Source organism: Columba livia, chromosome 17 (genome assembly GCF_036013475.1).
Source record: "Columba livia isolate bColLiv1 breed racing homer chromosome 17, bColLiv1.pat.W.v2, whole genome shotgun sequence".
Lineage (NCBI taxonomy): Eukaryota > Metazoa > Chordata > Aves > Columbiformes > Columbidae > Columba > Columba livia.
Window position 1 is genome coordinate 9622652 of NC_088618.1, and position 24975 is coordinate 9647626.

At 40.1% G+C, this 24975-nt stretch overlaps 2 protein-coding genes across 4 annotated transcripts in view; one reads left to right on the forward strand and one right to left on the reverse strand.

The window, feature by feature from the left end:
• GNAZ (G protein subunit alpha z) overlaps nt 1-8644 on the reverse strand; it is a 43584-nt gene extending 34940 nt beyond the window's left edge. The window contains exons 1-3 of one of the 3 annotated variants that reach the window (XM_021289554.2): nt 8197-8644; nt 5164-5292; nt 2477-2537 (exon numbers count right to left, since the gene is read on the reverse strand). The gene's annotated coding sequence lies outside the window, so the exon portion shown is untranslated. The remainder of the gene's footprint in view (nt 1-2476; nt 2538-5163; nt 5293-8196) is intronic. The other 2 variants (XM_021289553.2, XM_005503896.4) reach the window with 2 other exon arrangements.
• The window catches only part of RSPH14 (radial spoke head 14 homolog), a 70535-nt gene that overhangs the window by 44282 nt on the left and 1278 nt on the right, over nt 1-24975 (forward strand). Inside the window, exons 4-5 of the mRNA XM_005503897.3 lie at nt 23164-23389; nt 24681-24814. Of these exons, the coding sequence (XP_005503954.2) occupies nt 23164-23389; nt 24681-24814 (360 nt within the window). The remainder of the gene's footprint in view (nt 1-23163; nt 23390-24680; nt 24815-24975) is intronic.

Here is a 24975-nt window from a genome sequence, read left to right on the forward strand (position 1 = left end):
GTTCTTTTAAAGACACAGGAATGGCACAGCAATAGCAGAACAAGCCAGTAGATTGCGCCTCCTTGACTATTCTGAGAGCTTATTTTTCCCAGTTCTTAAGAATGAGGTGCAATTTTGGTTTCTATTGAAGATCCTTAGGTCTGCCATTCAGCAGTGTAAATGGGTGCCCTGTACAAACATAATTTTAACTGACCCTTCCCATCTTTTTTGTTGGTTGCAGGAGGGAGCTCATCCGTAAGGGTGACATCACTCCAGGCTTTTGTGAAAGTTAAAAGAAAGACCCAAATCCTAGAAATTTTGCACACCTGCATTATTTTCTGCAATATTTTAATCTTGACCTCTGCTGTTTATATTCTGTTGATCTCCACTTCCCTCTGGCCAACCCTAACATGAGCCGAAGAAATTATTTGTAGTGAAAAATAGTATTTCATATGGATTTTATAACTAGATAACTCTGAAAAACAGATGCCCTTTTAAAGTACATCTTAGAAAATATGGAATCTATAATTGATGAGTCTGACAAAACACATGCAGACACCAAGTACACAATGGGATTGATATGGTCTTCATGTAACTCCATCAAATATAAATCTTCACAATGTAGGTACAGCCAGATAATAATCAACATGTCTAATAAAAATTCCATTTGCACATCATATCTCACAGCTGAATAGTAACAGTGCTGCATAGATTGACAGCATTCCATCTGGCCCCCTTTAAAAAAATGTTTCCAAGCACTTTATTAATTTCTTGAATCGACTTGTTTATGTAAACTTTTGATTAGTTCTATGAAAAATTCTTGACAGATAAATCGTGAAAATAAAAAGTATCCAAAATCCAAATTACGGTAATATAGATAAGCTTTGATTAAGCACAGACTACCTATATTTGGAAAAATGCAACAACAAGAACAAGATACTGTACAAAGATACCTAAATACTGTATTTTGTCAAGACAACAATTCATTCCAAATTCTCTCTACTAATATTTTCCCGTTTCACCATAAAGTATATGAAACCAGGTTAATTGCTGGGGACTGTGCACATTCTCTATATAATTTACTCTGACATGTAGAAACTAAATGCAAATGTAGACAAAGCAAGATCAAATTTTATTGTAAAACATACTTTCTGAAATAATTAAGATATTTGCCTAGTGTTATTCTGTAATATTTTGCTGCCCATATAAGGTGGTACACTATTAATGTCATTTTAATTAGTTGTGATCAACAGACAATGTTATTCAATAACAATCTTACAGCAAGAAGGGAAGTGTCTCAGTTCTTTCACTACCAACTTATTTTCAGTGAGGAATAACAGGTTGTACTATCAGCAGGAGTTTCTCCATTCTTTTAGGATTTTAATCAAATTTAGCCTTTCTTCATACCAACAGCCAAGCTTATCACTTGTCTCCAGCCAGCCCATTTGGGTGATCCCATTAAGAATAATGTAGGGAAGGATCTTTAGCCTAATAAAAACTCTTTAGTTCAGATTCACAGGCTGGGTATGGAATGGGAACACTGGTGGTTTTCACAGACAATGACCTGTGCTTTCTCATTACTGGAAAAGAACAAGAATTCTTGCCTTTTCTGATAGGATATGCACAAAGTACCTTACTGTCTTTGTACTCACTTGAATTTCACTTGGCTGAAATTCTCTCAAAGTAAGATAATATTATTAGTAGAACTACTCAGAGAGGTAAGAAGGAAGGTGCTTGTCCTGCTCACTGAGTTCTCCCATCATTTGTCAATTAGGTCCACAGACTGTGTGCCCATCTTCCCCTTTAAAGCATACTTTTGCTATAATAGGCATCACCCCTTTCTTTTGGATCAATTCTTACAGAAATTATCATGCCTGCATGATTTCCACACTATGAAATCGTACTATTTTCTACGTGGTGTTCATTGCTTTCCAGTACCAGATGACACAACTAGCAAAGCAACATTAATTAGTCAAACAAACAGAGAAGCTCAGACACTCTCAGTCTTGATCTGAGTAGGGGATCTGACTTTTAAGATCTGAATAGGGAGAAACGGGGTTTTTTTGTGATCCAGCCTTCATTGTAGAGCCAGGTTGGAGCTGCCCAGATCGCAGCATGGATTAGAATAGTTGCCAGGTGTGATCCCAAGAGGCCACAATATCCGTGGCTGTTCTTGGTTTCCTTGATGGCAGAAGCGGGGAAAAAGGGCAGAGTTGCTAGGCCAACAACACAAGGAGGAGAGAGGCTTCCCTCGTCACAGCCCTGGTTAATATCCTCTGCAAACATTTAATTTTAGTTTACAACCCGCTTGCACTGGCAGAGAATGGAACCATAGCAGAACCAATAATGTAGTTCTTTGTCTATGTGGTAGGTTATTACTTTACCAGTGTTTTAACTTCTGTTACATAGAATTGCACCGTTACTCCAGGGTACAATCAGTCGTCTTGGGCAAAATGGAGATTTGTAAGTTACGGTGTTAGAAGTCACAGATGCTTACCTCTTGTGGATGTTGGTACCTGACACTTTAATTTGTTTAGACCACTATGTATTTCCTTGACCTGTGAAATCAAATAACATCGTGCTGATATAATAGTATGCACTGATGTGCATATCAGCCTAAAATCTTGCTACATTTAAAAAAACAATTGCTAATCCCTTCAATTAATACATTGTGGAAATTAGTTGGCAATAGTTTATTCCTGTAACTTAAAAAAATTACATGAAGTCTTCAGTATTCCATTTCTTTTTGCACTTGCAAAAAGCAAACTTGACACACCTGTGTAATCGCAGTCACGAGGCAAAGTTCAGATTTGCTTTTGGGAACATTCACAGCAGGAAACATAATCAGAGGACTTATGCACATCTAGTCAGGGAACAGAAACAATCTGATAATAAAACAATTGTTCGAATTTGAAGCAGGCTAGCCTTGGAAATTGAAATACCAACATAAATGTCAACGATTCACAAATTAAGGTAAGTTTATGTTTGTGGACATAAATGGATTGAAGAAGAGGTTAAAAACATGTCTCTGGAATGACTGATTAAGGTGCAATTCTACCATTACTGAGCAATACGAAATGAAAGCTCAATAGATTCTTAGCAATTGTAAGAATACACAAATATCTGCCTGCTACAAAATGGCTTCTCTTATAGCACCCTGACTCTGCCAAATTTAGAAGGCCAGGCACAGAAAGGCTCTTGAGAGGAAATCTTCCTGCCAGGACCACTTGCAACAAAGGTATTTGGTGGGACGCTGTTTACTTGATGGCAGTACAGAAAAGTGCTCCAGTGCAACAGTGTCTATTCAGGTATATTTTAGTTTAGAATGGATTTGATTAGCATCATATGCATTAATTTACTGGTGGATTTTAGTGCTTTAAATGATATAGAAAAAAATATTTATGTAGTATTGGTTTGAATCCTCTTCCATAGCATAAACACTAGAGAAGGTCACCAGCTAATATCCCAGACTTCCTTTCCTCATAAGATATCCCAACTGAAAAAAAACCCACTCTAATTCATATATATGTATAAATGGATATTATCTATCCAAATGAAATAATATTCTGTTAATACATCCCAAATACTTGGATTATATGACTTGTGCCGGTAAATATCCAGAGAAGAAACTTTTTATTTACAAAACCCCCAACCTAATAACTCAGATTGTATTATTTTCAAAAGGATTGTCCCTTAGATAAAAAGTATCCTTTTGAATCACACATATATTTCTCCTTTAAAGGGAGAAATATAATAACAGGTGCATACCCCATCTAAACAGCAATTCCCCTCAGAGCTAAACATCCAGCTGTGGTTTTGTTACCATGCCATGACGCTTTCATTAGAATTGGTAACATTTCAGTTGAATCATGATTTTTCCTTTCACAACACAATGGTGTCAAATGTATTTGTGCATCAACACTTGATATGCTGTCTAATTGTATTTGCATTTGTGTGGTTTGTGAAAATAAAGATAGTTATCCCACATTGTCTTGATAAGGTTTGAAAATATAGAAAGCAGACACACAAAATAAGGGTAGGAACACACTGGAATTGTATGCTAGAATACTGCCAAGATTATTAGGAAAAACCAGATAAGAGATTTGGATTACTTGTGCTGTTTTAGTGAAGTCTTTCCTCCACAATACAATAGCATCGTTCAGATAAATTCAGAGGAAGAAACCAGTGTGCTAGCCTAGTTATTATCAAAGAAAACAGGGTCAGTAAGTAGGGAGAAGCAACTGTATTATTACTTACAAATATTTATGGTGAAGCATGAAAATATCTTCATAATTAACTAGTTAAGATTAGTTAAATATTACCATATAGACAGTAAGAGTCCAGATTTATCATGTGCATGTAGCTGGCTAGCCCTGAGCGTGTCAGCCAGCGCTCCCATCGCAGGCAGTGCAGGGAAACGGGAACCCAGAGGTCGGTTCAGCTCAGCCCAGGATAGTGCTCAAAAGCTGGTCTGATTAATTGCATTGTAGGAATCTCTTTTTCTCTCCATCAACTGTAAGGGAAGCCTTAACAACTACTCCATCTGCACATGTCCATGTTATAAGTATCTAAAAGCGATGAGAATTATTCCTCCCAACTTTCAAGTCCAGGGAATTACTATTTAATAAATCTACTATAAAAATATCAGGTTAATAAGTTGTTAACAATTATTCTCTTCCTGGTCATTATCATTTGTGTACGTGGGCAAAATGCATACTTAGAATTTGAATTCAGTCTTACAAATTTGCCTCTTTATCTTTTTCTATTGGCCAACTTGTTCACTGCTAATTTCACAGGCTTTTTCTGTAACATAGAACTGTCTGGAAATGTTATCACACTTGTCCTTTTGATGTGATGACTTAGCAATCCAGAGGAGAAACAGCCCTCTGGTATTAGGGGCTTAAAGAGAAAACAAGGGCAGAGGAAAAATAGGATTTGGTGGGTAAAACCATGTTCTCTAATGATACGTTGGATGTCCAGTTCTAAATAAAATGTCATTCTGGGGGGAGCTGAGTTCCTGCTGCACCACAGGTGCAGCTACAGAAAAAAAAACACATGGAAACTGTTGCCTTCTGAAATTTTGCCATATGTTTTGTTAGCTGTGATTATAAATGTATTTAATAGTAGCAAATGTTTGAAGTCTAGCTAACAGAAATGTTCTGTCATGTTGTGTAATTCACATACCTTAAATTGCCAGGGACATGGAGAATCAATATTAGTTGTTTTGCATCAGTCTAGTTTTTCCCTTTTGTGATTATTCTTTTGTCAATATTGTAGTTGAAATTTGGACCTCTCAGTCACCACTCTTGGATTCTGAAAAGTTTAATAAAAATGTGAACTTTGAATATAACATACAAAGTGTAAGTCAAATTCTCCCATCAAGTAGACTGAAGAGAATCTGTTTTAACTATTAATGGATGTGGATTTATTCTGGATATTTTGAGGATCACAAGAAACAAAACCTTTTGTAATAAAAACGGGACAATTTTTATCACCAAGTATAAATAATAGCATTTCATTTAAGTATGACAATATCTTGATTGTGAAGGGCTTTAGTTTAGAAGTTCTCTTAGATAAAATAAAATAGTTAATTGCTTGTGTAGTAAGCTGTTACTGCCAAAGGTGGGCAACGTCAACCTTCGCAGCATCTGTAGGAACACCACCACGATTTTAACAGTAAAAAGAATATTATTAAAATCATTGATAATTTACAAATTAGAGTTTATGATGCAAGTAGAGAGTTACTGAATTTGTCATTGAGACTATGACCGTGACCTCGCTGAAATCAGCTGTAAAACTGGTCAACATTGTTGTTCCTAGAGGGCAAGGAAGAACCCGATCAGTGAAACTACACATGCTTGTATTGAGCCTGGGCTCTCGCCCACTGAAATTAGTGGCAAAACTTCCCATGAGTCCTGTGAAAGCAGGCCCAAAACTTTAACCAGAAACAGTCAGGTTCAACTCTCGTTTTCAGTTACACAGGTCTGGAGAATCTCTTCTGAAATAAGTGTAATTACTGTGATTTCTCCCAAAGGAATTGGGAGTATTTTTCTTTAATTAGTGGAGGGGAGAGAGAAAAAGACCATTCCCTTTTATTACCTCATCACTGCGCACCAACCAAGACACTGTCTGCTGTCAAAATCCTTATCTGCTTAAGCTGGAGAGGAAGAGCTGACTTCATCATTTAAGGATTGTTATCCCTCTACTTATCCCCTTCCCCACTGCTCAGCAGGTAGATTCCTTAAGAAGGGCCAACTTCTCTCTAGGTTTCTTAATGTTAACGTACCTCATTCCATCAACGTGTAATCTGAACTGAGACACCCAGCAGACTTTCACTTCAGTCCTTCAGGACTACCTGGCTGGTTAGTTTTAGATTAGCATAGTTAAATTCAAAGCCAAGGCCTGTAGCTGAACCACTGAGCTGTATGGAAAGCTCACTAAATTCCAGGTAATACCTCCAGAAGAATCATTTAACTCTGTTCACCAGTGGTCAATGAAGTGACAGGTACATCATCCTCAGAGGGAGGTGTAGCATTCTACACGTAGCATGCAGTTTATTCAGGTCTCTAAGGTCTATCGGCAGAATAAAATCTCCAGGGCCTTATGCAGAATTAATCTGCTTTTCATTCCTGATAAGCCTGCATATGCACACAGAAGTGCGATTCTTCTTTGAAAATGCAAGTCAGTGCTTGGGTAACGGGTGATATAAAGAGATTTTCTACTAAATGTGCCATATAACCAAGATGTTTTCTTTCAATTGCACCTGTCACTGGCTTCTTGAAGACTGGAACTTCATTCTTCTACATATATAGCACTATCCTGCAATAACGTCCTCTATCCAAGGGCAGGGATCAGTGCTTTTTGCATGATAGCTTCCAACCAAAAGATTTGATGGAGACAGCCAAGTTAATGGCAAAAAGCTCTCTGTCCTGCAGAGCTGTATCTCTTCAGCTAGCAAATAAGTGCCCTGTTGAAGAAAACCCACTATTTCTGCCTATAACAGCACCTGAGCCATCAGCTCAGACTTCAAATGTCTATATCCATAAAGTCACAATCTCCTCTAAGGAAGTACAAAATACATACTCATCTTTACTCCTTCATGATCCACAAGTAGATGTTCACAGCACTGTGTTTTTCTACCTGATCTGCTGTTGTAACCTTTGTAGATGAAATTTTGACAGCCACCAAAAGGGTGTGACCCACAATGGCGCGAAATATGGAGCCAAATAAAAATCAAATTGTGCGTCCAAGAATATGAGTAAATGGATATAAAGAAAAGCTGAAGGGAAAACTAGTGAATTTCTCTCAAATGTTGCACAGGAAAATGTTGAGATAGCCTCAGTCAATAGCCTCCAGAATAAATACCGCAAGAACACACATTAAACAGCTTCTACAGTGAAACAGCCAAAACCAGATCAGTACTATCAGCAGAAATTAAATTGACATACATTTGTCTGTAGCTCTCTCAGCTAACATCGATGGGCTGGGGGTTTTGCATATGAATCACTCACCCGAGATCCAAATGCAAAGATACCAAAAAACTTGTGGTTCACAACTGCAGATAGGAGCCGTCCACAGGTGCAGATTGATACAACAAAACCTCCCCGTTCCTTCACATGCATGAGCACACACGAAGAGGCAGAGCATCCCAGCTCCACAGAGCTACCCATCCTTCGAGTGAGCAGATGTGACTGTTGAGGGAGGATTTTTTACTGAAATTCAGCAGCTAAGAGCCTTTTCTGATGGAACGTTAGGCAGTCTGCATTTCCCTGGGAGGAGGTGCTACGTAGCGTAGAGGTTCTTCACCCAACAGGCGGAATCTAATGGATTATCTTTCTGAATCGTTAAGAGAACGAAATGGACCTTAATGAGGCTGGTATTGGGTATTAATGGGTTACAATCCAGGCAAGGAAAAGAAGAAGACTTAATTTTGTAAAAAAGGGACCAAGCTGAAGCAGCAGCTGATAGAAGGCCAGTATCCCCTGAGAAGGTCATTTTCACTGTATCAGCAGCCTGTCTCCCCTTACTATTTTTTCTCTACACACAGCAAAATATTTCTACCTCACAGTGACAGTCATCTTTTCTTTCAACCACCAAAATAATATCTTGTTGTTCCAAAATGACATCTGTTATTTCTTGCTTAAGAGTCAATTTTTATTTTGGAAGCACAGGCTGAACTGATTTAAGAGAGAAAGAAATGCAGGATGTTTCACTCACCCCTTCAGCACCAGGCAGGCAGCCTCCACCTCCTCAGTCCATCGGTGCAACCGCTCGCATCCACTGACGCTTCTCCTCTCCGCTTTGGCCCTTCTTCACATCAGCATCTATGATTTGCAGCGAGCAGGCACACGGCGACTGCGGACACTAGCCCCACAGCCTCGGCAGGAGAAAAACCCTACCCTTGCTCATTTTCTCCCTAGGAAATAAAATTTGTAAAAGGCAGCTTTTTGTCGAGGTGGTGACGGAAACCCTTGTCCGGCGGCCCCGCGGGAGCCAGGGAGGTGCTCCGCGGTGCGGCCGGGAGCCGGGCAGGGGGAGCGGGGCTGGCTCCGGAGGAGGAGGCGGAGGCTGCCAGCCCGTTTCCAAGCCAACGGCGGGGGCACCGCGGGCGGGGCGGCGGCGGCGGGCGGGCGGGCGGCTCCGGGGCCGGCTCCTGCCCGTGGGGCGGCTCCTGCCCGGGGGCGGCCGGGCCCCGCAGCCCCCCCGGCCCGGCTCCCGGCGGCTCCGCGGCGCATACGGAGCTGAGCGTTGCCGGGTGGGTTTGGGGCTTTTTTCCTCGTCTCGTTAGCGGTGCTGCACTCCCGCGTTACATAACACGCGTGTTCATACGTGTTCCGCTTCCCTGCGCTATGGGCTTTGCCTCTCTGCACAAATGCATTTATCTTCGTGGACCGACTGAGCGGTTCCATGTTCTCTGCAGCAGTGCAGTTCATGGCTCTGTCAGGATTATGATTTTTATGATTAATTTCGCAATGCATATTTTAGGGGACCGATCAAGCTGAGAGACAAGTCACACACATGTTAGAATGATGCAATCAAGGGTAAAGGGAGAGAAAACAGTTTCTTTAGTTACATGGAATTTACTGTTTCCATTCTACTTTTTCCATTACCATTCAATTGCTGTCACTACTGTGCATGTATTTTCCTCTGCTTTTCCCTTTCTGCCTCTCTCCTTTCCTGTCTGTTGCATTTGTGTCTGGGTAATTTGCTGCAGCTTTTTAAAAGTAATGCGTATAATTTTCTTTTTATCTCATTAATGGATTTACCCTATTTATATTTTACTTCTTTTTCTAGTGTCTTTTTCCTTTTGCTCATACTACCATACTAGTTGCGTTGCTGAATATGAAGCCCTGATCGGATAGCTGTGATTTCTCCCTGCACTGCTAATTTTGTAAACATAATTTGTTAATGATACACTTTTGCTTGAGACAGCAATAGAGACTTTCAGACACAAACGGAATGCACTCTTTCCCACAATAAGACCAACATAACACAGTGCAGAAGGCATCTCATTCCTGTAAATAATATCAGTTCCAGTACTGATATTATTAGCAGAACTATAGTACAGATGAATTATAATAATGAAATGTTTTAGTCTAAAACCACAATGTAGCAACATATTTTTTCCTGTACAGAAATAAAAGCCATGAATCAGTATATGGTGTGATGGGAATTTTCCTATAAGTAATGAATCTTAGGTCTTGTTCACCCTAGAAGAGTTTGCCAGCACATCTAGACTGGAACAGTTGTTCTGGTAAACTCCTAGCATTTAAAAAAGAAATGTGATGTACATAACTTGCATTGTTCTCCCAGCAAAATTATAATATTGAAATCATAAATTTGCCCTGCTTTGATTAAAATATATAATCTCTACAGTTTTATCTTGGAATTTTAGCTTTCAATATATACACACATGGCTTTCGGTGCATTTATATGATCCGATAGTGCTCAGTTTTAAAATTCTAATACTGTTTTGTTTATCAAATGTACTTTTTAATTGCAATTGCATAAATCTCTGATATAGTTATGTTGGCAAGGGAATAGAATAAAAAACTGTAACTGTGGTAACTGAGTAGCCTAGATAATAAGATAAAAGAACAATAATGAGGTGTACAAGTTTAATCTGCTATTCCATAAAGAACAAGTAGTTACTATAGAAACTGTCACTTTACATGTATCTTCAATATAGTACTTTATATGCGAGAAGAAGCATCTTCCACACATTAACCAACTTTGGCAGAAATAATGGCATCAACTACCATCATCCTGTGTAGGAAGATCATCGTTTGCATTCCATCACTTTTAGGTATTTTCAATTGATACAACAAGCCACTTTCTTTCTTGCAGTTTTGAGGGAGGCCCCTAACTGTAGATCAAATTTTGTCAGTGAAAGAGTTGCAAGCATGCAGGGCGTGAGTAATGGAACAGGTCTTTCTCTGAGAAGTTTAAGTGGTGTTATTTCAACACCACAGTACAGGAGCTTGCTGTTGATTAATGGCAGAGTTAAAACTCAACTCACCTGAGAAATAAATCAGCAGATACGTCTAAGTTTTCTTCAATCTCACCCTGTCCTGCACCCAGAAAGTCTCAATTAGGGCCTTTCACCATGCATTGATTGCACTTCGTGTAGCTAAGCTCCCACAGGAATTTAAAGAGAAATACATGTCTCAAAATAGCACATACAGGTGATTAAATGCAAAAGGCAAATGACATATAAAAACATAGTTATTGAGCTCAGTACTCTAAATGTTGTTCTTTGTATATGGGTGGACTGCAAACACACAAATACATCTGGAAAGTGAATAGTTTCCGTTACCTTTTTTTGCCTGGAAGCAGGAAACAGTAATTAGAGAGAACCATGACAATCTGACTGGATTCCTGCTCCCTCTTCCGTGTCAGGCAGGTTGTGCTTTTTTTTCCCATATCAGAACAGGTTTCAGTTTGAAGACAGTAGCACTTGCCTGTTGAGATGGAACATCTAATATGCAGCTTACTGGAACCCTTAACTGCACACGTTTTGCTCAACTTGCCAGGACTGTTCATTGACCAGAAGCCAAATCCTTGCCTGATTACTGGTGCTTTCTGTTTGGGATCAATCAAAATAGACACATCCATACATGTTTAGTTTGAAGACAATAGTGCTGAAACAGAAACATACTCTTAAGTGGAAAATCCCATAGGGATTTTTCTAATCAATTACCCTTTATTATAACATGACAACATCAAAATATTTATATGCACACATGCAATGTTCTTGGTGAATGTACATCTCCAAATGATAGAGGGTAAATTGAGAGGCCACATCTGGTCTATAATAAAAATATAATAAAAGACATTTTGTATTTCATTCAATTTTCTACCAAACACCCTCTTTGTAACAAGCAATTGTAGATCTGGGTTAGATATTTATAGATGGGTCTGTGATTCTCTTTGAGCATGAAGAACTGAAGAGAACATTTAGAGAAGAAGAAAAAGGCTGTATTTTTATTTTTAACCATTTTTCTCACATGGAAGAGTTTAAAATAGCATCAAGTACAGATGACTGGGATCTGATATTTATAACTATCTGGCATACTGTTGCTCTGTACCAGTGACTGTGAGACTGTGGGGAAAAAATCATGAACGCACCTTCCAGCAGATGTTATCAGCCTGACCTCCTTTGGCTTTATCATTTAGCATGGAAATTCACTTTCTACCAGGATGCCACCCTTTTATCTTCTCACATCCTTCAAGTAACTGGGGGTTTCACTTAATATCAACTGTTTATTCTTCCTATGAGGTCAAATCATGGGAAACATTCGAGAGTGTGGATCCAGATGATGAGTTACAGCTGATAAACCACTCAGCTGAAGCAAAGGACTCCTCTAGTTTTTCAACAGACAAAAATTTAAAAAAGAAGAAACCAAACCCTAAAAATGTCAAGTACCTTGCATCTATTCCTTTACGGTTTTATTACATACCTCTGTCTTTGTAGCTCACAGCCACTGGCTCAGCTGCTGAGTCAGCAGGTGCCACTGAAGCCAAGTTTAGAAAAACAAGGATTAAATGCAGCAGCTGGTGAGAGCTGCTTGGAGGAGCGCCGAGAGCCCTGGAACACACTCTGCTTCTCTTGGGCGGTTCATTTGCACAGCACCCTCATTTATCCTGTACTTTCTGATGGATACACGGACCACAACTCCTTCAGAGTCTCCATGGGAAGAAAGTTACAGGTACCATGAAGAAAGATGAAGGAATGTAGTTCTTTGTAAAGGGCCCATCTTTCAAGGCTGCATTATTATGGGAAGCAGTGAATGAATTCTTTGCTTTACTTTGTTTGTGTGTGCAGCTTTTGCTTTACTTATGAAACTGTCTTTATCCCAACCCATGAGTTTTCCCACTTTTATTCTCTTCCAATTCTCTCCCCCATCCCACCAGGCACAGTGAGCAAGCAGCTGCCTCGTGCTTTGTTGCTGGCTGGAGCTAAACCATGACATGTTCAAAAAAACAATAAGGAGAATTTAAGTATTCTTTCCTCATTCTTCACTATTAAGGACAAAGGAATGGGGAAAACAAAACAAAACCAGACCCCCTCAAACTTTCAAACTTTAACCCAAAAATAAAGTGAGGATCATTTAGTAAAGTCTACAACAAAAGATATGTGAAGCGTGAACAACTGCCAGAATCACCTGAGATAAAAATACATAGATTCTTTGGGAATTACGCCCAAGGAGATGCAATTAAACAGGGTCGGGATTTTTCAGAAATCAAAGCTTTTAAAACAAAAAGTACCAGCTTCAGATGTCCTAGTAAAGTGGTCTGAGCAACAGATGACTGCTTACTCCTGGGATACCCGCTTCCCTCCTGCAGTCTTCCTGTTTGAAGGTTTTCCACTTTGTAAGAGTGATTAAATATTCATGGAAGCAGTGAGTTGAAAGTAGGTCTGTCCCACTTGAGGATACAGGTAGGCAGGTTTTGTTTAACTTTCACAATAACAAACAAACAAAAGGAAGAAATGTATTGATTGCAAATATTTTTGATTTTGTCGTTGATGTTCTTGCCAGCTGAAGAAGTATCAAATTGGGGCCTCTAAAGAATTATATATATTTTTAATATATACTTAGAAAAAAATGTTAAAATCTGATTTCAAATTTCCTTGTATTCTATACACATGATAATTCTGCTTCATGTTGGAACCAAGAGATATAGCTACAATTTCAGCAGGCACTATTATTGTCCCTTTTATTACCTTGTCATGTCTGATTAACAGGAATAAGACATGGTAGTTTATAAATAAAAGACTGAAAATTTGAGGACACAAAAGGTAATTCTGGGAAGCTTTGGAAGAAGAGCTGGGGACATTCAGGGAGCTTTACTATGGAGACTTCGGGAACCAGAGCAGTTCTGTAAAAATTTGGAATACTGCTGTCTGGTCTAAGTAACTTAGAGAACTGTACACCTATGCCATGCCAGTCCTGTGGCTAATTTTGTATCTATAAGACATAAACAATAAAGATATTACATACATCCATCTTCCAACTGGTGGTCATTTATGAAGTACAAAGTAGCTTTAGCCAGTTGTAAGTGATCATTATCCTCTTTTGTGAAGCATTTTTCAACAGAGGAGTGAAAAAATGTACAAAAGGCTGTTTGGTCTTTGACTACATTAGTGGTAAATTAATAGAAAATGCATAAATGTGGCTGCTGGTTTTTGTGATTTACTACTCCTCTTTTTAAAAAGTTTTTGCTCTGTCAATGTCATGTGCAAGAATAATTGAAATAACAACCAGCCGTGACTTAGGAAGCAATTCAGCCTCCAGACATAAGTCTCCAGGACCATTTTCAGCTTTCAAGGGTATCCGGCTGCTCCCTAGAAATGTCCAAGTGTCCTGTAGGTCTTAAGCCATACCTGATAGTCCCAAGTGATACCTCAAGATACTAAAATGACATTAGAAACCTACATTTAGCCATCTGAAGCACTTTCTTACTAACTTGGTAATGGAATCAATGAAACACGCAAAGCACATTACGCTAACTTTACCTAACAAATGAACTGATTAAACTGATAAACACTTCATCAAATCTTTCAGTTAATGTAGTTTTCAAACTTACTTATAACAATGTTACTTTTAAAAGCGTATTAAAACCGAGGTAATTTCTATCAGCTGATGAAATAGTTTCCGGTATCTGTTGGAATTGTTGCAAATATGATTCTCTGTTTCTGTTTAACAGTTTTGAATACTCTGGATAAAGTGTTCTTAAGGATAAGCACATTAGCTGCACTGTTCAAGTGCCTATGCTTAATCTGGCATGCTTACAGAAGCTAGACCTAATATTTTAGGCCAGGTTAAGTAACAGGTTCATTTCACTGTTGTTGTGGTCCAACTGCACTAGTTGTTTTTCAAATAAATGATGAAAAAAGCCTTTTTTGCAAGAACACCATCATTCATTCCCTTAGAGAGCCTCGTGCAGGAAAGCGTCTCTAGGCAGAAAAGGCGTATACTGTTAAAACGTGCCTGTTTGTGATAGACGCCTTTCAGCCAGCCTCTGCGATTTACAGCTCACTGGAGGAACAGGGCTCTCAACCCAAGAACAACATTTACTGGGCAGGCACTTCAAAACCACAAATCATCCTGAAGGCAGCCCCAAACCTTGGCAGCTTTGCGTTCAATTAAGATTTAGGAATTTTTCACTGCTGGAAATAAATTATAGTCAAAAAAAAAAGCTGGAAAGCGCTATTATCACACAGTATCACAGTATGTCTGGGATTGGAAGGGACCTCAAAAGATCATCTAGTCCAATCCCCCTGCTGGAGCAGGAACACCTAAGTGAGGTCGCACAGGAACATGTCCAGGAGGGTTTTGAATGTCTCCAGAGGAGGAGACTCCACAACCTCCCTGGGCAGCCTGTTCCAGGCTCTGCCACCCTCACTGAGAAGAAGTTTTTTCTCAAATTTAAGTGGAACCTCTTGTGTTCCAGCTTGATCCCATTACCTGTTGTCCTATCATTGTTTGCCACCGAGAAGAGCCTGGCTCCATCCTCATGGCACTCACCCTTTATATATTTATAAACATTAATAAGGTCCCCCCTTAGTCTCCTCTTCTCCAAACTAAAGAGACCCAGCTCCCTCAGCCTTTCTTCATAAGGGAGATGCTCCACTCCCTTAATCATCTTGGTTGCCCTACGCTGGACCCTCTCCAGCAGTTCCCTGTCCTTCTGGAACTGAGGGGCCCAGAACTGGACACAATATTCCAGGTGTGGTCTCACCAGGGCGGAGTAGAGGGGAAGGAGGACCTCTGTCGATCTACTAACCACCCACCTTGTAATCCACCCCAGGTACCATTGGCCTTCCTGGCCACAAGGGCACAGTGCTGGCTCATGGTCATCCTGTTGTCCACCAGGACCCCCAGGTCCCTTTCCCCTACACTGCTCTCTAATATGTAATTTCCCAACCTATACTGGAACCTGGGGTTGTTCCTGCCCAGATGCAGGACTCTACACTTTTCCTTGTTAAATTTCAATAAGTTATTCCCCACCCAACTCTCCAGCCTGCCCAGGTCTCTGGATGGCAGCACAGCCTTCTGGCGTGTCAGCCACCCCTCCCAGCTTAGTGTCATCAGCAAACTTGCTGACAGTACACTCTATTCTCTCGTCCAAATCATTGATTAATATATTGAATAATATTGGCCCCAGTACTGACCCCTGAGGCACTGCACTAGATACTGGCCTCCAACTAGACCCCGCACCATTGTAACTTCCAGATATAGAAAGCTAAGATATTTAACAAAAATATTTCTTGAACTGCATTCATGTTGCTTTATCTTTTTTGGCTTTCTGCCCAAAAGAGGAAAATATTTTTTAAAAAAATCTATTATCTCAACAGAAGTTCTGAAAACTTGCAATTGTGCATTTCTCTGACATTAAAGGCATGTAAGTCAGTTTTATTAGTGTAAAACATTGCCACAGTGCCCTGAAGAGTATCTCTCCAAAAGCCAGGTGTTTTCAGACACCAAAGTGCTGGGATTCACCCCACGACTCCTCGGGAGCTCTCTGCTCTCACACAGCTGCCCTCGTCCCGCTGAATTACTTTCAACAACTTGTAGCCTCTTTCCCTCCCACGCTGTCCAGCCACACGACCATCTGTGTAGGAAACGAGCTGTCCCTCACACATTCAACAGCCACCCTCTGTGACAGAGCAAACCTCTTTCTCTGTGAGAATCTTTAAAATATACTACAATGTAAGTAACAATCTAATGAACATTTGTCAAACTGATGTCATGTTCACATTACAGTATCAATTTCCCTGTAACTGAAACTTGCTACAGTCGTTCTTAACACTTTCTGCACTCTTGATGTGCATGTTTGTTATAAAGTATAAAAACCAACATTTAGGTTGGTGTTTGCAAATGTGCCAGTCCAAGTTCTCTTCTGAACACATTCCCCGTGTTCTGCACGCTAAATTCACCCTTTTTTGTGAATGCTGTATTTCACACCAGGTACTTGTGGAAGCAGAATGTCTGCAGAGGCTCTTATGATTAAGGGCTGCACTGATGCCTTTTAGTGTCATCTTAGAGCTACACATCTACTTTACCAACCAGCAGATAAAACCAACAATATTTACCTGGAGAAGCTGAAGTGGGGCAGCACGGCGGTGGCTGAGGCTCAGCCTTTGGGGAGTAGTTCTCTCAACACTTCAGTCTTGTCTGCAGTAACTGGTCTGAGGACTTTGGCACGAGTAGCACGTATGTCAGATTGTTTTCCTTCCTTCGTGCATTTTGGCAAAGATTTCCCTGTGGAGGAAATTAATAAATTTCAGGATGACATTTCTGTTTTCATCCAAAAGAATAAGGAAAAAAAAAATCACCCCCTGCATTATTTTCAGTCTTTAATTTTTATGATTTTAAAAAAACCTTCTCTGAATAAAGGAAAGGTACTTTGTCAGAGAAATAAAAGCCAAGAAATTTCCTGCTTTATGTGACCAGTATTGCATGCAAGATCAATTGAATGCATGCTATATGTATGCACGTGCATTCACACGCTTAGATATGTAGGATGATCATGAGTGTATCTGTATGTAAGTTAAAATTTAGAAAACTTAAAGAAGATTAATTATATGGAAGGTGAAAGCGGGTAGAGTTCTGAAGGGCAAAATAGAAACACTGCAAAAGATATCAATGCTTATACTTTAATGAGCAAGCAGACTGACAATTAGAGCTAGGAAAAAACATCGTATATCAGTGTTACTTTACTACTTCCATTTCACCTTCATTTTGATTGTTTGCTTTCTTGTATATCAGAATGTATGAATGCAGTTTTATTAAAAGAAGGAAAAGTTGCTTTCATTTTGGAGACTGCCTTCTGACACCATGTGAATGACCAACAGTGCACTATACACTACTACAACACAGAGCATATTGCATTATTTCCACTCTAGTGTTTTGGCGATTCTACACCGAAGGATCAGAGACTGACACTAGTCAGCAGCAGAGTGCTTGTCTTGGTCAATTATCGATCTTACCCTGTAGATAATTCTCGTACAAAATGAGAATCCAGAATTTATTTTTCAGGTCGGCAACTGTTGTCGTCCTCAGGGTTTTCAGAGATGCTGTGATAAAAGACATTCTGTGGACAAGAATTTTTAAGTTCTTTTCTGCTCTTTTCATAGGGCATAAATGATTTAGATGGTTGCAGAAGGTTGCAGAGAGTCTTAATTAGTACCAAAATTACATTTTTTAAAAAAGTTAGTGTTTCTTGGGTTTCTGAACTGTAACAGACAAGTTAATATGGATGTATTAGTTGTAGCTTCTGTGCTAATTATTTTCAGTGGTGCTTTGATTTTATGATTTCACACATGCTAAAGCAAAGATCCTAAAAACAAAACCAGGACATGCAGGAATCTCTTTCCTTCTTTACTGAGGATTAGGAACCTCTTGTTTATGTGTCCAATGGTTCCTGTTCCCTGTTAGACACATGTTGGATTTGCACAGGATCCCCAGAGGCAGCCCCATTCTGCACTTCTCCAGTGCACTGCTGACTTCTTAATATTTTTATAACCTTAATTTCTATTTTGTTTTTCATTCAGACAACATCCTGAAATCCTTGGCATTGGAAAAATTCTCAGCAGTTTCAAAAGCAGATCCCATAACGCTTTTATGAAGTTTACAGCTATTGAATTTTTAGTGAGGATATAACAGACACTACTATTGAGGTTGTGGTTTTATAGCTGGTAAATACCTAGGGCTGGCATAAGATAAATGCATTTAGCCAATGCGCAGATGTGAAATGGTTTGAAATAGAACTGTTTACTATTTCCAGTCTGATACCAATATTGACAGTGTTTTCCTCGGTTCTCAAATATCCTGCAGTTCATTTAAACAGGGACTTTCCCCCTTTCAGGTAAGAGATACTCTTTGTCTGTAGGCACAGGCAGCCTTTGGGACACTACTGTTTACTCCTGTTAAACTGTCATTGCAAGAGAATTATTGTTGCAAAGAGGAGGAAAATATGTAGACTTTGAAAGATGTCAACATAATTTTCCTCTTCAGTTGGAAGGGTATAGGCAGGTGAGTTCTATTTCCTTTACCATGGTCTGCCTCCTGCTCCACACTCACCAGACAGAAATTGCAGCCCAGTTTTATAGCGGGATTATATTTAATCTATGCCCTGACACAGCCTTAACGCTGGAAGCATTGAGATTCAAAATGCCAAATCTTAATGTTAAATTAGCTGCTACAGGGTTCTCAAACTATGCTCTTGTGACTGGTGACTCAGAAATCTTCTCAGGGAGTCTAACGATTGTTTTTTCTCCATTTCCAGGCATGAACAAGGAGTTATTAAAGAAGGTGTGCTGGGGCAGGATTGTCTGTGGTCATCTTGCCATTCAGAAAGGAAACATTATACAAGCACTGCATTTTAAATGCATATAATATATGCTAGCACTCACTAGTTTAGTAAACACTTTGCTACTCCTGAAATGGTGCTAAATTATTGCAGTGCTAGCGGGAGAGCTGCTAGGTCTAGAGATTCCACCGGGATGGTTTGGCTGTTGCCGGTCAGCGAGCTGCCACATGCAGGGTGTGCTCCCAGCGCTGTCCTCCCGCTGGCGCTGCTCCGCGTTGCCTCGCGCGCCCCTTCCTAAGTAGAAATGCTCTTACTAAGCCTATCAAATAGTTGTCTGAACATCCCAAAGAGACATCAGAGGTGTTAACAAAACATTCACATCATATAGAACCTGTGTTTACGGATTATTTTGCTATGTTGTACCTACACCGTATGTCGCTTTGTAGCCATGCATGAGGCACATGCTTCGTACGAAAACAAACATTTTAATAGCTCTGAGTTGAAAAATGATGTTTCTAAGAAGAGGGTTTGTAATGTGATTTAATTGATTTATGTAATTGAAAAAAACAAACAAAAAACCAAAACACACAAAACACCACTGTTATGTACTATAAATTCCTCCTTTGTCTTCAACCAAATTGAATTTGTTTACATGCCCTGCAGCCACACTGACAGAACAGAATAAATGGCAACTCCTCTTTGGGCCTTTTGATAAAAGAGTCAGGAAAGGGAGGATGAGAGTGGCCAGAGGGTTATGAGAAGGAAGAGATGAGTGCTCAGATAAAAGGCAGCCCAAGGGAAGATTACAAGTTCTCAGAAAAACAGATCAATAGTGATGTTAACTATGCAGCTGCAAATGTAACTATTTGCATTTTGAAAACATTTTTTCCCTACCACTTCACCACGCCCAGGGCATCTAGAACACTCTCTGCAATAGATAAATCACCTCCAAGAGGGTGGTGTTTTAATGTAAAGTCAAGATCCTGCGGATACCATCATATTTTTCAGTACACGACTGCTAGAAACACCAGCTTACCTTCCCCTCCTTGGCTTGCTCAGTAAGATGCAAGGATCTGAGACTGCTCGAATTTACAAGTAACTCTCCAACAGCTTTCCACTGACTTTGTCTCCTCCCTTTGCCCTTTTCCCTCCTCAACCTCTCACCCTTTGGTTCCCCTGGGAGAACCATGATGAGATGAGTTCCCACCTGGAAATTTCAGTCTGTGTGTCAGGATAGTCTCTTTTTGTTGGTGGTAGTGGCCGTTCCTCTCCATCCTCTTTCTCTTCACCACATTGAGACTTTTGACAAGGTCAAACAATTTCTCTTTGTTTCTATATTTATATCTGGAAAGATTCCCTCCATAGCATGAAAGCATTTCAGATAGGACAGCTTGACAAAACCAGTAGGTAAGAAAGCTCTTGGTACAGAGACCTAGCTGAGTAAAACAAAACACATTTTAAAACATGCAATGAAAATAGCCCAAGCGTTCCTACAAAACAAGCACCCACTGGCTACATATGGATTTCTAACCATAGAATAACTACTACTTAATGGCTCCACAACATACAATAAAAGCTATCCTAGTTGACACTCTGTACATTATCTTACCAGCTTATTGAAACAGAAAGACATAAAGGGGCTTTGTTGTACATTTTGCAGTGGACACTGCAGTGCGATAGTACGACTGGCACCAAAAGACGACATGATGTGCAAATACAACAAATGAGGGATGACTGAGTCAAAGAAACTCAATAAACATTAGCTGGAAGGAATAGACTCAGGAGCCAATGGAAGCAGTCCTGTCTAGAGTATTCTGGTTGAATAACTTAGAGGATAAGTGAAAGACACAGACACAAAGAGGTGAGAACTTGATGTTGATAGTACTTGCCTGCAATATGATGATAAAGTGATAAAGAGAATTGAAATAAGTTAGTGAGGAAGATCTGGAAAAGAGGGATTACAGGGAACTAAAACCAGAGATGAAGATGATGGGCTAAAAAATGGCTACTAAGTACTTGAAAAGCAAGTGCAAATAACAGTAATGGAAACCTGTCTGGGAAAGAGAAAAGTACATCTACCAGCACAAGAAAGGTAGACAGAACGCTATAACAATAGCTGTAACAGAAAGATGGGAAATGAAATTAAAGAAAGTAATGGCTTCTCTGGGCTCAAGCCAGAATGCTGACTGCTCTGTGCCAGAACAAGTCTCTGCTTATGAAATGGTATGATGAAATGCTTATGGTATGACACTATCCCAAGGAAGGTTGGTATAGCGTGAATTAAAGCTACACAAAGGGTCTGGAGGAGCGTGGAGTTTAAACTTGAGTTCTCTGCTACTCTTATTTACATTCAGTGTGTTCTCTTATCTAGAAAGAATGAAATTACTTTAAGGTCAAGTAGACCAGATGTCTTTTTTGTTCAAAAGCATCACAGATCACCTGGTAAAGCAACTCTGCAATGAATAAGTGCTTGCTACAGGGCATGTCAGTTTATAAGTCTGTCACCTTCAATTCATTAATCTCCCTCTGAAACTGTACCTCCAAAATTTTGGTTTTATACTGATTTCCACAGCATCCTAGAATTTAGAAGCATGTGACTGTGTGAGCAGCCTGTGTATCCCAACTTCACGCACATGGGCCACATAGTTTCTTTTCATGAAAACCTTTGGGAGGAATTTTAAAAGTTGATTTGAAAAATCTTGTCTTTCATAGGCTCTTTCAAAAGACCATTGGGAAGTGTGGCCAAAGCAGCTCTGGCTGTGATTTACAGCCATCTGAGACTGCTGGAAGCTGCTTCTGTGGGAGCAGTGCACTAGTGGCTCCCTGCAGCCTGGGACTCCGTAAGGCACAGAGTGTTCCCAGCCATGTCCTGGCTGCCGTCTAACCCACCTATAACCCTTCTATACCTATAACCTACAATCTAAACACCTGTAACCGCTGGGCAATGGAGTCAGCTCTGCAGGCTTTGCCTCCTTCTCAGCAACCTCTCCAACAGAGTCCTTTGCCAAAGAACGCAGGTTTCCTTTATCGTATCCTTCTGTTGGGACAGTATGAATGGGAATTGTCTTTTCATTCCTCCAGGGAACATAAATGTCGTGTTGAGGGATCTTTTTACTGTGAAAATGCCAGCCGTCCTCATCTAGTAATACACAGAGCCACAGCTTCAAAGAGAACATTTTTTCACTTTCCTTTCCCGCTTTCTTTTTTCACTTTCCTTTCTGCCACAAGGAGAAATCCTCGCGTTTAGAATGCTGGTAGCCTTCAAGAGTGAATTGTCTGAATCTGGTTTTCCTTATTATTTATTTGAATTCTTACAACAACTGACCTCCAAATGTAGCACAGGTAGTAAAAGCTGAAATATCACCCCTAGGTGTTTCTTTGCATTAGCAGTGTAGGCCCCAATAAGGCAGTAAAATAAGAAGTTATTCAGTGTCAGCAAAACCTCAGAAATCTGTACAACAGAATAACCTCTAGATTAGAATCACTTGATTGTCAGGTTGAGGGATTTCTCCCATGCACTACCAAGGGCCATTAAAATCTCTTCCCCTCTTGTCCTTTCATCCCCGACTGCAGAGATTCATTTGAAAATACCTTGATGACTCTTATCCACAAAACTTCCTTATCTAACCACATATGAATCACTTTGAAAGGAGCCACATTTCTCTTAGCAACCAAAGAATCAGTCTTAGCAACAAGACAGCTGGAGAATTTTGTGTTCACATAGTTACTCATGGACAGTACGTTCTGCTTTCTGCCTTTCCATGGCATCGCTCTTTCAGTGTTCACTTAGTACTGGGTAAGAAATGGTACAGATCAGACATTTGCTCATAGCAAATGATCTTTCTACCTTTGATGCTATTTCCTTTTGGAGATAGTGCAAGTACTGACTGCTGGAAAGCTCAACATTTAAATTTCCCCATGACAGAATTACTACAAAGAAATGTGTGAGGAAGCTGACAGTTTCCAAACGTCGACTTCCCCCACATAAATGATAGTGGAGAATCAAAGTATTAGCTCTAAAGGGTGACATCTCAGCCCCTCTTAACATCTGTTCCTGTTGAGAGCAGTTAGAAAGACTGGATATAAGCTGACATATATATGTGTGTGTGTATACACACATATATATACACACACCTATATATATGTATTTGATGTATTTTCTTAGCAAGAATAATTTGGGAGAAATATTATAGTGGGGGAAAGTGGGAACATCAGACAACTGCCGTGCTGAAGCATTGCTAAGATCCATTTGTGAACAGTGTCCATCTCTAACATGAGTTACCATATGTATTTTGATCCTATTAAGCAGGTAGAAAGAGTAAATGCACTCACACTTCACCCATGTTCCTTCTCTGTCTCCTCCCGTAGGGGCTGTTGACATACTGCGTGCTGGTTTGATTCCCTTTCTGGTACTCAAGTTGAAGACTGAGCCGGATGAAATCCAGGAGCTAATCCTGGATACGCTCTCCAACTGTCTACGTGTGGAGGCTTCTGAAGCTCTTGCAAATGATGCTGTTACAATCCTGAAGGAAAAGCTCACTCACCCATCAGTGGCCATCAGAAGCAAAGCAGCTTGGGTCCTGCTGGAAATCGGGTAAAGAAATCTATAATCCTTAAGCCCAAGAAAATACTAATTTCATGAGTTAATCAATGTCATTACTTTCCAATTGTGTTCTACTACACATTGAAGCGGACACATTTCACATGTAAAGCAATATCAACCTGAATACATTTATAAGTAGAAGGCTTCTTAAAATCGTAACTGCTATAAATCACTCAAGAAACCAGATGCTGATGAGGAAATGTCATTCCTTCTCCTTCTATTTTTCTTCAGTATTGGCAGTGGTACAGCACTGCTGAGAAAAAATCCTTGCATGAGAAATTGTGGGAGAATAAGATGGAGGTGGGGAGGAGGTCTCTGATTTGTTTGGACAACTGCTCTCTCGCAAAAAATTAAAAGTCCTGGGAAACATTCAGTGTGATTGAGGACAAAAATAGTTTTGTGACACAGGCTGCTATATACGTCAGTGATGGATCAGAAAAAGCAATCTTTAAATTAAATCTGTTATCAAACACTGGATGAAAGGAACAACTTAAGTCCACTGTCCTGCAATCACAAAATGTAATAAAAGTGCTCAACAGATGTCTAGTTTAAAAAGGTTTGTAGATCATGTAGTTTACATACCAATTGGCACAAAACGCTTCCTCACTGTTCCTATAACAAAGCAAGGTCTTGTAGGAAAATAAAGAAATAGATAAAATGAATCAGAAAGAAAGCAGAAATACTCCCAGAGTATAGACACCAGCTGTGTTCTGGTTCCCCGCAGTAGCCGGGCCATGTGAAATATTCCGCGCATTAAAGAGGCTGGAAAGAAAGAGAGAAAGTTGACCTGGGAGAAGATTTAATTGCAGACTCCTAATTTAGCAGATTTGAAAATCTGCATAGGGTTCATCAGGGGCATGGGGTTCTAACTAAATTGCCGTTAGGCCCACCAGCACACTTAATCCTCCATCCTCGTACATGCCCATCAATCTCCAGCGTAGCATAGAGAGTTAAATAAAAAAAAATTTAAAATCCAAACCACCTAAAAATAGCCTAAAAATTTGTTAAGCCCACACACATAGGTTCATCTGATATCACCGGTATCGCATCAACACGCGGATTTAATAGACACCATGCACAGCCATCCACTCTCTTTCCTTTGTGGCCGGGCAGTGGCACTTGCCATCTGTCCAGCAGTCCAAGTCTGTGACTGCAAGGAGCAGAGAGAGCAGGGCTGTGTGTGCTGACCCCACTGCAGGGCTCCGGGCAGGGACACGCAGGGGCAGCTGCACAGTTGGCAGACACACTTCCAGAAGGCAACTTAACCATCTCTTCCATGCAGTACTCATCCGGAGGGAAAAAACACGATATGCGAAGAGGTTACTCCTGTGCTGGTGAGCCTGCTGGAAGATGCAGATCCTGAAGTCCAAGCTAGTGCAACCGGAGCACTGATGTTTGCGACTGTGAAACCTCAGGGTGAGAGGCAGAGGCGGTTCTGTGGGATGCTTTCTGGAAATCCAGTTCTAGGCAACTCAGTACCAAAGCTTTTGCCCTCACCCCCCAAGTCCTCAGTTTTTGATAGTGTTAATTAAAGCTCTTCAACAAACTGTAAGATTAGGACATCTCTTCAGATCTGT